The sequence below is a fragment of the Nipponia nippon genome, unplaced genomic scaffold (genome assembly GCF_047370975.1).
Source record: "Nipponia nippon isolate SJK-2023a ecotype South Korea unplaced genomic scaffold, ASM4737097v1 scaffold_10, whole genome shotgun sequence".
Classification (NCBI taxonomy): domain Eukaryota; kingdom Metazoa; phylum Chordata; class Aves; order Pelecaniformes; family Threskiornithidae; genus Nipponia; species Nipponia nippon.
Window position 1 is genome coordinate 12,146,777 of NW_028262291.1, and position 13,750 is coordinate 12,160,526.

General features: G+C 37.1%; 1 protein-coding gene across 6 annotated transcripts in view; it reads right to left on the bottom strand.

Moving 5' to 3' along the window:
• Positions 1–1,737: 1,737 nt before the first annotated feature.
• CTR9 (CTR9 component of Paf1/RNA polymerase II complex) overlaps positions 1,738–13,750 on the bottom strand; it is a 28,131-nt gene continuing 16,118 nt past the window's right edge. For 2 of the 6 annotated variants that reach the window (XM_087744828.1, XM_087744851.1), the window contains 7 exons: positions 12,534–12,605; positions 11,215–11,350; positions 10,551–10,697; positions 9,966–10,123; positions 9,588–9,684; positions 9,126–9,238; positions 1,738–8,870 (listed from right to left, as the gene is read on the bottom strand). In XM_087744828.1, coding sequence (XP_087600954.1) covers positions 8,462–8,870; positions 9,126–9,238; positions 9,588–9,684; positions 9,966–10,123; positions 10,551–10,697; positions 11,215–11,350; positions 12,534–12,605 — 1,132 coding nt within the window. In that variant the 3' untranslated portion in view covers positions 1,738–8,461. The remainder of the gene's footprint in view (positions 8,871–9,125; positions 9,239–9,587; positions 9,685–9,965; positions 10,124–10,550; positions 10,698–11,214; positions 11,351–12,533; positions 12,606–13,750) is intronic. The other 4 variants (XR_015701532.1, XR_015701531.1, XR_015701524.1 and 1 more) reach the window with 4 other exon arrangements.

A 13,750-nucleotide genomic window follows, 5' to 3' on the forward strand; every position in this document is an offset into this window, starting at 1 on the left:
TTAGTTAGCTAGCTTCTTCAAGAAATTCTGCAAGAAACATCTAAGCTGAAACACGTCTGCAATGTCCCCTGCTGTCAAGGAATGAGGGTTACTCAGGTATGACTGGAACCCTTTGTACCAGCTACCTCTGAAGTGATTCAGAGCACTACAGGTGCCAGTACCAGAGGAACTGGAACCTTGCAAGTCTTAGTTACCTCAGGCACCAGATAAGTCTTAGTATGCTTCAGGCACCAGGAATGTATCTTCTCTTTTCCCTATACACTAGGAAAGCTAACTACAGCATGATAATTCTGTTAGTCTAAGTTAGTTGTCAGTCTTCCAGTGATTTACAAGCTGCTCATTTATACTCATCTGGGGTTTGGGAGGGGTTTTTTTTGTGGTTTTTTTGTTCTGCATTCCCCTCTCCCCGCCCCACCCCGCCATGATTGGTTTGTGGTTGGTTAGGGGGTTTTTGTTTTGGTTTTTTGTTGTTTTTTTTTTTTTTTTTTTAAACAAATCATCATGGGAAATTTCCACAAACAAAATAAATGCATGTGATTATTTGGCAACCTCAATGATTGTGCAACTCTAACCACAGCCTATGCTGAAGCTTTCCAGAAGATATTGATTAATTGCCTACAAAAATACTCTGTAAAAGCAAAGCAGCTTTGCAGCAGTTTACTTAAGACAGGAATTGAATCAAGGCATGCCTGGCCCAAAACCTAGCTCTTCAACATGGAGATCAACAGTGAAGATTAGTTTTTAGCAATACAGGTTTAATTCTGTAAGACAATTCTGGCCCTAATTTGTTTCCAAGTCATACTCTTGGCCAGGGCTTCAACCTTTCTAATAGTAAAATTATGTGTTTATATTCTTCTGGTTTTAAATTAAACCATTCAAAAACAAACCCAGATCATTTTCACTAGCCTTTCTACTATGAAGGAGGAGAAAGAGCCTGTTGTACATGTTGGAGATAGTATCCTATCATTAATCAAGCAACAATGCTTGCCATTTTATAATCAAGTAAGACACAATTTATGCTCCAAGGACCTTGCAGATCAGACAAAAAGGGTCTGACATGAATTATAGGAGACTGTATTCTCCTGTTGTGAGATAACAGCTAAAAAAGGGTAAGTCATCTAGAATTTGAGTGAAAAACATTCACCCAATCTGTATTATTCTATTTTTGTAAAGTGATTTTTTTTTGCCACAGTAATGACTACACACGCTTTCAATAATCTAATTAAATACAAAAAAATAAAATGGTTACAAACAGTACAATAGTTCAGCAAAATATGTTACTGCATTATTATTAAAAACAACAACCATAAAAATTAAAATAATAGTAAATACAAATTTAAAATACAGCTGGAGATCTGAACAAGTTGGGATTGCGGTATTTTAGGTACGGTACAACTCAGTAAGAAGTCATCCTGGCCCAAAGCAGCTTAAATTCTATTCAAGCCACACAAATGAAAGGGGTAAAAAGACTGAGCGAGCGTTCCTCCGCACATAGGTATTAGTGAGAACATGCTACATGAAATTCAGGTCTCCTGATACACAATTTGTAGCCCACCTCCTTGCCCACTATGCTTTCTTAAATATTTCTTAAAAATAACATCAAAGACAACAATGTACGAAAACAGTAAGAAACACTACATCACTTCAGCCGGAATAAAGAAATGGAACATTCTGCAAAAGTACAATTGAAGGTAACGGCTAATGTTTGTAGGCAATTTACACCAAGACAGTGAGCAATTGAAAATGTGCAATTCTTTTACTAAGACTCATTTCTACGCAAATACTACAGATGTTACCAACCTTTATCTTATGCAAAGCTTGCATGGCAGCCAGCTGATGCGAGCCTTGGGTTCCTCTTGGATCACAGTGCTATTTGACTGACCTGGACGAATCAGCTTAGCTCCATGGTGTAGATACACCATGGCAGTTGAGAGAGGGGTCAAGACATGTTTTTCTCTGCATGGTCCATTCAAACGTAACTTTCTATGAGGAATGCACATAACTCCACTGATAATGTTGCTGCTTACACAAGAAAGTGCCTCTGCAACTGCAATCACGGAGCGCTGTTGTTATGTGTGAATGACTTTCTGTCTCTAGGTGATGTCTTTTGTGATATATTTTTTCTATTTTTTTAATGTATATCTTGCTTGATTTTACTGTTACAATTTCCACTCTCTGGTTTTACAGTTGGATAGATCAATAGTTCTTGCATATGCACTGAAAAAAAAAAAATGTCCTTTCCCCTGCACTGTTTAAAGACAATGGAAATTGAAACACTTATGGGCAAAGCGAGTGTCCCTCTGGGCATTAATTATGAATAAGTGAGTGCAGAGCAAAAGAAAGCCAAAATAGAAGATCCATATTAGAAATATGGACACCCAAGTAATTAAGTAGCAAGACCATAAATAATGTATCTATTTTAAGCACTAATCTGACACATAATTTCTTTTTGTTTCTTTCCTTCCCTGTCACTTCCAGTAATACCATTTTGATACATGGCAACACCTAATTACCTTATATCCATAACTCAGCTAATGCTTGTAAGGCTCTTTTGCCTTGCACAAACCATGAACAGCCTACAGACTGAAGACAGAAACAAGGAATACTCCAAGAAGGAGTTATGGGTTAAGACTCCTGCAAGTACACATTAATTCCCCTGATGCAGTGACGATAAAACAAAACAGATGCATGAAGATGAGAGGCACTAGTCTGTATAAATACAGGAAAACCCAGCACATCCAGGTATCCATCTAGGAAAATGCTTTTTACTGTCTAACCAGCACAGTCTTAACCTATGTGGAGCATTTGATAGAAACTCAGCTAAGTTACAATGATCTGAGAGACAGAAGATCTCACCAGAAGTAAGCTCTAAGATTGAGAGACAAATTCCAACTTTTGGTAGCTCATCAGGAGAGTGAACAAGTTGAGTACCTCTGTTAGACCACCATCAAAAGCAGACAAATATGCCCCAGAAGCAGTCTGTACCCACCATTAAGTGCAAGTATGCTTACCAAGTATGTCCTTGCTGAAATTTAGAAATAGGTATGCTGGAAGTTAAACACGTATGTCTCTGGAAAGTCAAGATCATTTTGACTAAAATCACCAACTTGAATTCGTGCATGAATATGCTTAGGTCCCGCAAACCCAAATGAGACACAATTCCTCTTTCCTTTTTAGTGCTAGAAAATAGCTGCTGACAATAATTCTTCCTCCCCAGCTGGTCCAGGACAGCTTCCCACAAGAAAAAAGAATGTTACCTTTTGCTTAGACAGACTCCCATGAGAATGGGACATGTACTAGACATAATTTAGTACAGCATGGCAGATACAGGCAGCAGAGCCAGTTTAAAGCAGTTTGAACTCTATTAAAAGTTGGAACAAAGCAGAGTTATCTGTCAAGAGTGGAGACGGATGAAGAGATGCTTCATATTCTCTGATGCATCTTCAAAATTGGTAGTAAACTGTCACCAGTGCAAGGAAAGTCAAGACCGGTATTTATTAGTATCTTGCCTCTGCTTGAACAAGTCCTGTTTAAAGCAGTCTGTTGATTTAGCAGTGCCTGTATAGCCAGAACCTTCAGGTGCAGAGGTGAGAAGACACTGAGGACAATTTTCTCTGAATAGATTCACAGAAAGAGCCAGAGGGAATATAGCATTGCAAGAGATTCTTCTTAGACTATGACCTCCTCTGTCCTATTGTTACAGAATGAGCAGCTAGCAAAGATTAAGTTCTCTACTACTAGCTCTGTGACCTAAATTAGAAAGTAACTTCTGCATTAGAAAATAGGCCTAAGCCAGAACGTTCCAGACTGTATCTGTCACTAAAGGCATTGTGTGACCAGTGAACTGCACCTTTCACAGGAGGCCAGTGATGCGAGCCCTAAAAACCAGAGCAGACCCGTGATACTCCTCAATGTGTCCAAGAATGCTTTGGCTGTTGCAATTAGCATATGGTATTTGCACAGCCTTAGAGAGAGGCAAGAGAGCAAATTCATCTGCTAAGAACTCTGAAGGGTTCAAACACCTTTAAAGAGCCACAGTGTTGCTTGGACCCTTTTAAGGCAATAGAAAACACCACTGAAGTCACTGCCATGTGACACTCACTCTAAGGTGCTAAACAGAAACTGATTCTTTGGGTAAAGCAAGGTATTTGTAATTTTAATCAACAAGAAATGGGTGGGATAGGAATGAGACTCTTGAATGCTCATGAACTAAACACAGCACATCTGGAGTTTAAGCAACACCATAACAATGCTGGGGGGCATCTCCGAACAGTCAAATACAGGGACATGCATAAGACAAGGATGATAATTATTTAGAAGCAGCAAGATGGACTCTTCAGCATGTATCATTTCAAATGGAGCTATAAGAAAAAGGTAAACTCAATCAAGTGTGCCAATATGATGTAGTTTGCAGGCCAAATACTTAGCCAGTCCCAAGCTCTGGAGGCTGCAGAGAAAAGACGAGTTTTTGCCTAACGGTAAAGGAAAAAATAAAAAGGGGAAGAGAACAACCCAGAGGGACAGATCTATCCCTGACAATAAAATAAACATAATTTGAAGAAGAACATGACTATGATGAGCATTCCTAACTTCTCTAGACTAAGGACCAGAGGAAAAAGAGACATGTTACAAGCTGCATGACTATACAACTGTACCTTCTCTAGGTTCTGCTGAGACTAAAAAAATCCTAAATTTTCAAGTATTTCTAGTATAAACCACACAAAGTTTGAGCAGATGTGTAGACTGAAATTCCCAGATAGGATAGAAATACTACCCACTTTCAGTATACTTACTTCGAATTTCTCTCCTAAGTATTCCCATATTTGGTATTCCCTTAGATTCTGTCTCCAATTCAAATCCTCTTCTGTAGAGCAACTACGGCATCTAGCTAAATAATAAAAGACTATTATTAAGAGAGCAGTAAGTACTACTAGCTGAGAAAAAAAAAAGTATTTGGTTACAGACCATTTTTCACATCCACTTTGTCAACTTGTTTTGTTACCCATATTAATATTGAACTTGTCCTTGCTGACTGCAACTCCAGCTGTAGGAATTTTTCCAGGTAACTTCTGAATCAAGATTCATTTACTTTAAGTTAGCTACTACTATCCACCAAGGAGATCATCAGAGCACTACATGGTAAGAGTAAAGAAACTGCACAAAACAAAGTAAGGAGGAAACTTGTTTCAGAAAGCCTGCAAGTTTTAATATAAAATGTCCACAGTATTAATCAACCCCTAATGCAACAGGTTAAATCTGTGCAGGAGGAAAAGGCCTTGCTACAACAAACACTGCTCTCAACAGTGAAATATTTAACATGGAAAGCAACTTATTCCCAGAAAGAGGCCCCTCCTTATAAACAGAACTGATATAATTTTAGCTGTAGTGCTCCTACCATAGGTCTTGCCCTGTCCAAAGCATTCCTTGGCAGCACATTCCGAAGCATATTCCTGCACCTTGCTTCTATGTGGATAGACTACTGTTGTTTTCAGAGCTGAATTAGCAGAAGTGGGCATTTAGAAAGAGAATGAATCAATTTACACACAGATGCCTTGTTATGCAGCAGTGACAGCCACTCCTTCCCACCAAGTACTGACCTGTAAAAGTTTCTGAAAGAGAAAATCTTGAGTAGGTGGATTAAAAAAACAAAACAAAAACCGCACACAAACAAAACCCCCCCTCAAAACTACACAACTCAGCCACTTAATTTTTTTTTAAGTTACATTTGAAGTGCTTGTTCTGTGAAGGGCCTAGTCTATAAATTTCAGGAATGAGATAATTTTTTTTTTTTTTTTTTAAATCAACTGCTTGCTAACAGCAAACTCTACACGATCCTTTTCTACTGTATTCTAGAGAAGATGTGCTCACATGTGAGGACAGCCAAATGCTAAGCTGCAACAGAGCTCAACAGGAAACACTTTTCATACAGTTGTGCAACTTGTTAGTGGATGCATTACAGAAACTAGGAAAAAACCACTTCTGCAGCAATGCGGTATTAAACTTCTAACTCCCTGTATTTTATTCTGGAATAGATTACTCCTATAAATAAAGGAATTGAATAGCTGCAAGCCAACCACCTACTTCAGAAGGCAAGGAATGCTGCCAAGAGAGAATGACGGCAACATTATTCCACCACTGCACTTTCAAAAAACATGCATTAGAAAATATGAATTAAGCTAAAACACAGCTTTCTCTCCAATTACAGCAACATGTGACTTTTTATATAACCTTAATCCTCCTCTTAACCCTCCTAATCAAAGGGAAGCAAAAACAAAAGTTGAAAGCTTTTTCCCCTTTTGTTCAGTAAAAGCAGAGAAAGAGAGAAGTAAAAGCATTCCCTGTCCCCACTCTTTTCCTGTTGGTTGGCCTCTGGTGTATCATGCATTTCAAGCCCTTTCAAGTCATAACCTCTTCTTACAAGCCTCCTTTCTGACTGTGGAAAGCTCAAAAAATGCACTTCTTCCTCAGACAATAGATGTACGGAAACCCCTTTTATTTTACACTGACTGAAAATATTTCTCTCCGACTGGATGTTAGATCTGAAGACCCACTCAGCACTTCATCTAAAGAGCTAACTTTTACCTACAGAAAATATATTTTGCTCCATACAGCACCAAACCAAGACCTTCAGACCTTTCATAAGAAAGATACAATTAAATAACATGATAAAATGTGCCTATGATAGTGGAAATGTATTTAAGGCAGAAAAAAGTTTCTAAGATGCCATAGTAAGTGCTGTACATTTTCTTTTTCCTTCCTACTGTTAAAAGCTGGTTACTCTCATACTTGCCATTGCTGCCAGTGCTCCATTTGTTTCACCTTGCATGTATTACTTTTCCTTAGTTACATTATTTTCCTCACGCTTACTTCATAGCTTTGTAAGTGAAGCGGCGTGACATCAAGCGTACATACCTCATCCATCCACTGCTTCCTTGTGATTCTGAAAGCACCTGGGTCATGATTCTCTTGATGATAGGAGAATCATTTCCTACAAGGGCTACACATTTTCCTCAAGTGCATGTTTTCAAAGCTAGCTAGCTTCCAGTCTTGGACTGTTGCTAATCTTCCACCTAAGTGACTCTATCAACAAGAAGACTGAATTAAGATTCAGTTTTGCTCTAATCCAATGAGCATAATAGCTGTTCTTCTATTCTGGATGTTACCAAGCATGTAAGTTTTAGGTAAGACCACATATAGAAACTTCATACCAAACTGAGCCATGAAAAGAAACGTCTCAACTGTTCTACATTCTGCTTTGTCTGCTATGGTTACCAACAGCCCATAAACACATGAAAAAAACATACACAATGAGAACAGCTAATGCTCACAAGCAAACCAGAAATAGCAGCATGGGAAACTTATCTTTCAGTTAGTACTTGATGTGAACTATCAGTACTGACAATCCAGACCTTCTAAAAACAAAGCAACAGAATTTAGGCTATACAGTCTATTAAAACCAGTAGTAATATACTATCCAGATCTATATAATCTTCTCTTAGCAAATGCTTAAAATAGGACTTCATGACCAATGAAAAAAGTTAGAAAAAAAAATTTTTTGGACTGGTGCAAAAGACTTTTTCAGAACTGCAGGGAGAAATCAGATTCATTTTAGTCTACAACACAGTAATTTTTCATTGTTGTTCCTGAATACATTATATGACAGGACTTAATTCCAGAAGCCATGTACTTAAGCTAAAATAAAGTGAAGACTACCTCGTCAAAACACATTCCTTTGTCAAATTTAACATTTTTGTTTTCTGCCTATACCTTTTAAGGGGCAAAATAAATCACTCCAAGCAAAGGAGGAACAGTTTATTGTGTTACTGGCAACTTTGCCTTTCTCTTTCTTTTTTATCTGCCAATTTAAATATTTCCTCTACATCTGCATCGTTACTTTATAAAATTTCTTTAATATCTGTATCTTTTCAGCTGATTTAACACAAAAAAAGAAGCAAAAGAACAAACTCTTGGAAACATAAGGAGTTTTATCATGGCAAATGTATTCTTTAATAGAAAGTAAGAAAAACCTCCCTACTGACCTTTATTCAGAATGAGGAAAAAGATAAATATCCACAGCTCTTTGCTCCATTTGGTAGGATTTTAAGATCCATCTATGCATGTTTAAGCACAGAATACACAGTTTTAGCCACACTGGAACCACCTAAACAGAGATTTTATGTTCCATAGTTTTTACATGCATTCCATCCTTGGTGTGCTGATTATAGTACAGGGATTCTGTTCTTCATCTACAGCAGTTTCAATTTAAGAATACACCATAAGCCAACTTAGAGAAACATCCATTAGTGGCTAATAGAAAGAATCACAGGAAGGTCTCACAACAGCTTACTAAAACATTAAATTTTTTTTTTAAGTCACAGTTTTCAAATATAAAAATTGGATTTTCCCTATAACTGAAATATATTTACAGGAACATTTTAAAAAGATGGTCTGTAATTTAGGTCTAATCACTGTCATCTGAGCCACCCTCAGACCCCTCATCGTTGGATCCTTCTGGTTCAGATTCGTTACCAGAGCCTCTGCCAGAACCCTCGTTGTCAGATCCTCTCTCAGAATCTCTGTCTGAGTCAGCACTACGAGAAGCTGGGCGAGATTCATTTTCTGAACCACCGGAACGACTTCTCCCCGACTGTACAGACTCATTGTCAGACTGCTCCGAATCTGACCGCCTCCTTTTTCTAGCTGACCTGTCACTGTCAGAATCTTCCTCAGATGGGCGGACACTGGACCTCCTTGGACTACCTGCCTCGCTACCAGATTTGTTTCTGTTATCAGAATCACTATCAGAAACAATGCGTTTACTGTGCTGCTGTTCCCCATCATCTGAATCACTGTTGCTATTCCTAGCATGTCTGTAGGGAAAAAGAAAAAAAATCCAGTATTAAAAGATGCTATCCTTCGCTTAAAAATAAAATGAGACACAAGGATTTGAGTAATGCTAGCGTTATCAGAATGAGAGGAATTAATTTGCAATGGAAAGTCATGTTGTGAGTACAATGAAAGGCTTCTCATTATCTTTGCATTATTTCATTATTATTAACACTGCAGTTTCTCTTGAAAGCATGCGTTGAAATTTTAGTACATACAAAGTTAATTAAGGTTCTTACCCATCATCAGCAATTTTGAGTTTATCCTCATCAGAAGAATCATCACTTGATGAAATGATGGCTTTTGATTTGATCTTTCCTTTCATTGAAGGAGGCAGACGTTCTGGTTTGGGCTGTATAGGGGAAAAACAAAAGGTTGCTTGTTCATGTGGCTGGTTAAAACATAGTGCCTAAATGTAGAAACCTATTCAGAAAACCCGAAGTGCTTTTAACAGTTGTTCTGAAGTCATTTGATCAAAATTTTCCATTTACTATCACTTAATTCTAGATGCCTTCAGAAATATCCTTTTCATCCCTGAAGCAGCTATAGCAACAGGGGAGGACAAAAATAAGCTCAAAGGCAGTTTGCTACAAGAAGTTTCGTTGTAATTTTCAACATCAATAAATCTTTCTTGACTAGGGTAATGCTGAAGTCCAAAAGCATATTTAGAAAGTGATGCAGTTATTCAGGGTTTAACTTACAGCCTTCTTTTTCTCTGCTTTAGGTGGACGTCGTTTTTTAGGTCTTGGACCATTTTCATGTTCTTCATCATCGCTCCCCTCATCTGCCTTCTGGGGTCTTAAACAGAAACGTATTTTATATGATGTAAAGCATATCATCACAAAAAAACTTAACACATGCAAAAATATCAGACAAGACACATCTAGTTGACCAAGTGTTACTCATACTTCTTTTGCAGAGTGCTGTTTAAGTCTTATAATGTGCATGTGTAAATAAAAGTTAATCATGTGACCTCTTAACAACAGTTCATTTTTTAAGTCGTTATGAAAGACTGCATAAGAATATACTTAAAAGCCATACTATTTCTCAGGAAAGTCTAACATTAAAGTATCAGTTACCTCCTCCTCTTCTTCTTCTTTCTCTCACCCTCCTCTTCTTCCCCATCTTGTTCACTACCACTGCCCTTCCTCTTCTTTTTCTTTCTAGACATGGGCAGATCTTCATCACTGTCATCATTGACGAACTCGTCAAACTCCCCTGCTCCTTTTTTGGAACGCTAAAATAAATAAAAGCCCCACAATATAGCCTATTATTCACCTTCCAGTTAAAAAAAGCTACCAGAAAACCATTCAAAATAGAAACTTTATCTGAACATGTTTTTGAAGACATGAAAATACAGACCTTCTTGTGCCAAATTTCCCATAATCTCTAGATTGATGTCATTAAGAAAATTATTCCAAATTTGCACATAATAAAACAATATTCTTCTGTTATTTTAACAATTGAATAGAACAGATTTTTGTGATGCCACTGTGCTTGGAACTTTTAAGTATTAGCTTCCAATTTTTACATTTGAGTATTAAACCTGTGCAGTTTCACTCAGTGGAGCCTAGGAGCTTGAAATTAAAAACGTGCTACTGCAAAAGACCATATATCAAAAGGGGAAAATGAGGGAGATTAAAAAAAAAAATATTCTGTTCTACCCTGCCTCCACCGCCACCACGTTTTTTCTCCTTTGATCCTTCTACTTCACCAGTGAACATCAGAATATTCTTGGTTTTCTCCACATATTGAGCTCTTTGTTCCAGAAGTTTCTTCTGTTCTTCTTTTTCTCTTAGGCGCTTCTCTTCCTGAAACAGAGAGAAAACTAGCCATTACTATTGTATTTGCACCATCACAGTGATTATAATCGCAGGCGTAAATATTATTTGCTGACAAGAAACTGGAAAACTGAGTTTTGACAGTATGTCATAGCAGAAGGTCCACGTGGCAAAAAAAAAGTTTTCTACAAGCCTATGCTAGGTAGGCAAAAGTCCAAAAGAACTGTTGCACTAGGTGCTTCCTCATCCAGCCTGTCAGTACAGAAATTTGATGGCAGACCTTCTGGGGCACCAAATTTATTTCTACATCGAAATAAAAATCTATTTCTGAGGCTGTGGGAAAGAAAGAGTAAGTATAATCTGTTAGCTATAACATTTTCTGCTAGCGCTTACTGTAACCAAGAAAAATAGCTACTAGACATTTTATCAGTAACACCAGGTTCCACCACAGAGCAATAGGGCCATATATATTGTTGACAGGTATACTTTTTAAAAATAAAGTATACTTTTTAAAAAATACAGTATACACAACGTAACAGAATGAAACCTGTTCTTTAAGTAGTTTTTGGCGAAGCAGCTCCTTTTCTTGCTCTTGCTTCGCACGCAGCTCCCTTTCTTCTTCATCCTGCTTGCGTGCCCGAGCCACGTGATACTGGGCTTGACTCAGTAAGTCAGAGCATTGCCTGTAACATGCAATGTTTTCAGGTAAAGGAAGGTGGCAGGCACATACTACAAGAAACAGTTTTATAAAGGACACGCATCACAACACTATGTTCATATCACCAACAAAGAAAAAAAAGCTATTTGAAATAGCACAATAGAAGAGTAGTACAGATTTTTGAGTAAACTAAAGCACTTTCTGGTAAGCTAATTTATCTTTAAATTGCAATATACAATTTCAGAACATTGCTTCACACTTAAAATTTAGACAATTCATATACAAAAAACCCACATGAACATAAAAGGAATCATCCCAACTAATTTGGACAGCTTCAGAATTATGCTCAATAAGAACTTATATTTAATCACAACATACATCATCTTAAAAAACCCAACTGCGTAAGAGTTAAGGTTGCATAAAGTGTTCAAGTCTCACGCAACATTGAAGCAAGGTGCTTTCAATACCCTCTTATAGTTAATGTTACAATGACGTTTCTTTTAATATTAAGATTAAAATTTTATTCTCTGCACAAAGTGCTTTAATGATACCCATTTAAGTAGTACAATGCATGATGGCCAACAGATGTTATTTGTATATGGCTATGAAAATCTTAGAAGAACGTCCAATAAAGGAAACACAGGGCATACCAAGTAAAAACCTAAGAAATAAGCTTAAAAGGAAACCGATTTGAAGAGGCTTGTATGCAAACTCATTACCCTGAGCAAAAGTTAAAGCATACTAGACTCTGCAAAGAAAAGCTTGTCATGTTTCAGTAACCAACCCATGCTATTCAGCCATAAACTACCCCAAAAAAGCCCCATGAAAGCAAACCTGTTGTTAGTTTATTATGTTTAAAGTCAAAACAGTGAGAGCTAGAGATGTTTAAGTAAAGGTCACTGCACTCTCATTGATGAAAGATTTGCCATTAAAACAGCTAAAGTTTTGCAGGCTCCAGCTAAGGGCAGACACATGTTGAGAATTTTAGACTACACAAAAACATTAGAAAGCAAAGACAGGAAAAGAATGAAACAGTAATAGGGAGTAACCCTTCACTTGTATTTCTACTGTTTTAAGAAATTGTCAGTTGAAATTTTGCAATCCAGTTTTAGTATGGAAAAACAAGACAAAAACATTCCACTTGGTATCTGAATGAAGGGTTTATGGTTTTTTGGGGTTTTTTTTGTTTGTTTGTTTAGGTTTTTTACCTGGCTTCTGTAGCAGCAAGTGCCAAGTCAAATCTCATCTTATCACCTACTTTACTCAAGTAACTGAAGTACCTGGAGGAAAAAACAACAGACAAAACTAAGCAAGTACATCATTACTTATGTATTTGTTGTAATTTTGCCTTAAAAGAAAGCATTTACTGCTGAATTACAATCCCATAAAACTCAACAGACGAGGAAGCCTCACCAATTTTCTCTGCATGCAACCCCTTTTAACAGTATAAAAGTACCTTCAGAGTTCTCCAAATTTAAAACATTCTAAAACCACTCGAGAGCGAACAAAAACCCAGAAAAATTCTAAAGAGAGTTTTAAGGTTTCATTCACTGACTCCTAGCAATAAAGACATCGCTGACCCCAGTAGATTTATTCTTTATCGGTCACAGCTTAAGTGCTTGAAACCAGCATAAGAAAAGGAAGGAAAACTTATTTTTTAAAAATCCTTCCAGAATAGCTTCCTTGAACTTAGTTGACAGGTCCTTGCAAATACAACATACCTTCATGTAGATGGGTAAGCTATGATGATCAATGTTTTGAGAACAGTTTCTCCAATTCATTTAAAGGAAAACAACTTTCCAGCTTTCAAGGCTGCCACAGTTTCTTCCCATATTCCATCAGAGACATTTTAAATGAAGTGTATTTGTCCTAGATTGAACTCAAATTCTTGTGCATATGAAGAAAGTAATTCCTTGCTCAAGTTTTAGATTATGGAAAATATTTTCCAAAATGTGACAGACACCTAAATTTTTAGTTAATGGGTACAAAATAAAGGCTTTCATGCAACTTTAAGACAATAAATAACAAGCTTCTAACCAAATTTAAGTTAGAATTTGTGTTCAAATGTTTAGTTTGCATTATGTAAAGCACTAGAATTGTGAAATGCTTGCTTGTATTAAAGGCTTGCTTTAGTTGACAAAATTACTGAAAGGCAACATCTATCTTCGACATAACAGCAGAGCTAGGAATGCATAAAGCAAGCACCAGCTACACCCACAATACCTAGGAGCAGAATAAACGGTTGAATGCTTTCTGTTCAAAGATGGTGACAACTGGATCAGATTAATCACAGTGTTTTCTGCCCAGAATTATTTGGGAAAAAAAAAAAAAAAAAAAAGAAAAAGAGAGAACTAAAAGATCTCAAACACACTTAAGAGACTGCTTCTGTTGTTAAGCCATGAGAGTGCTTAGGCTTTACTTGCCA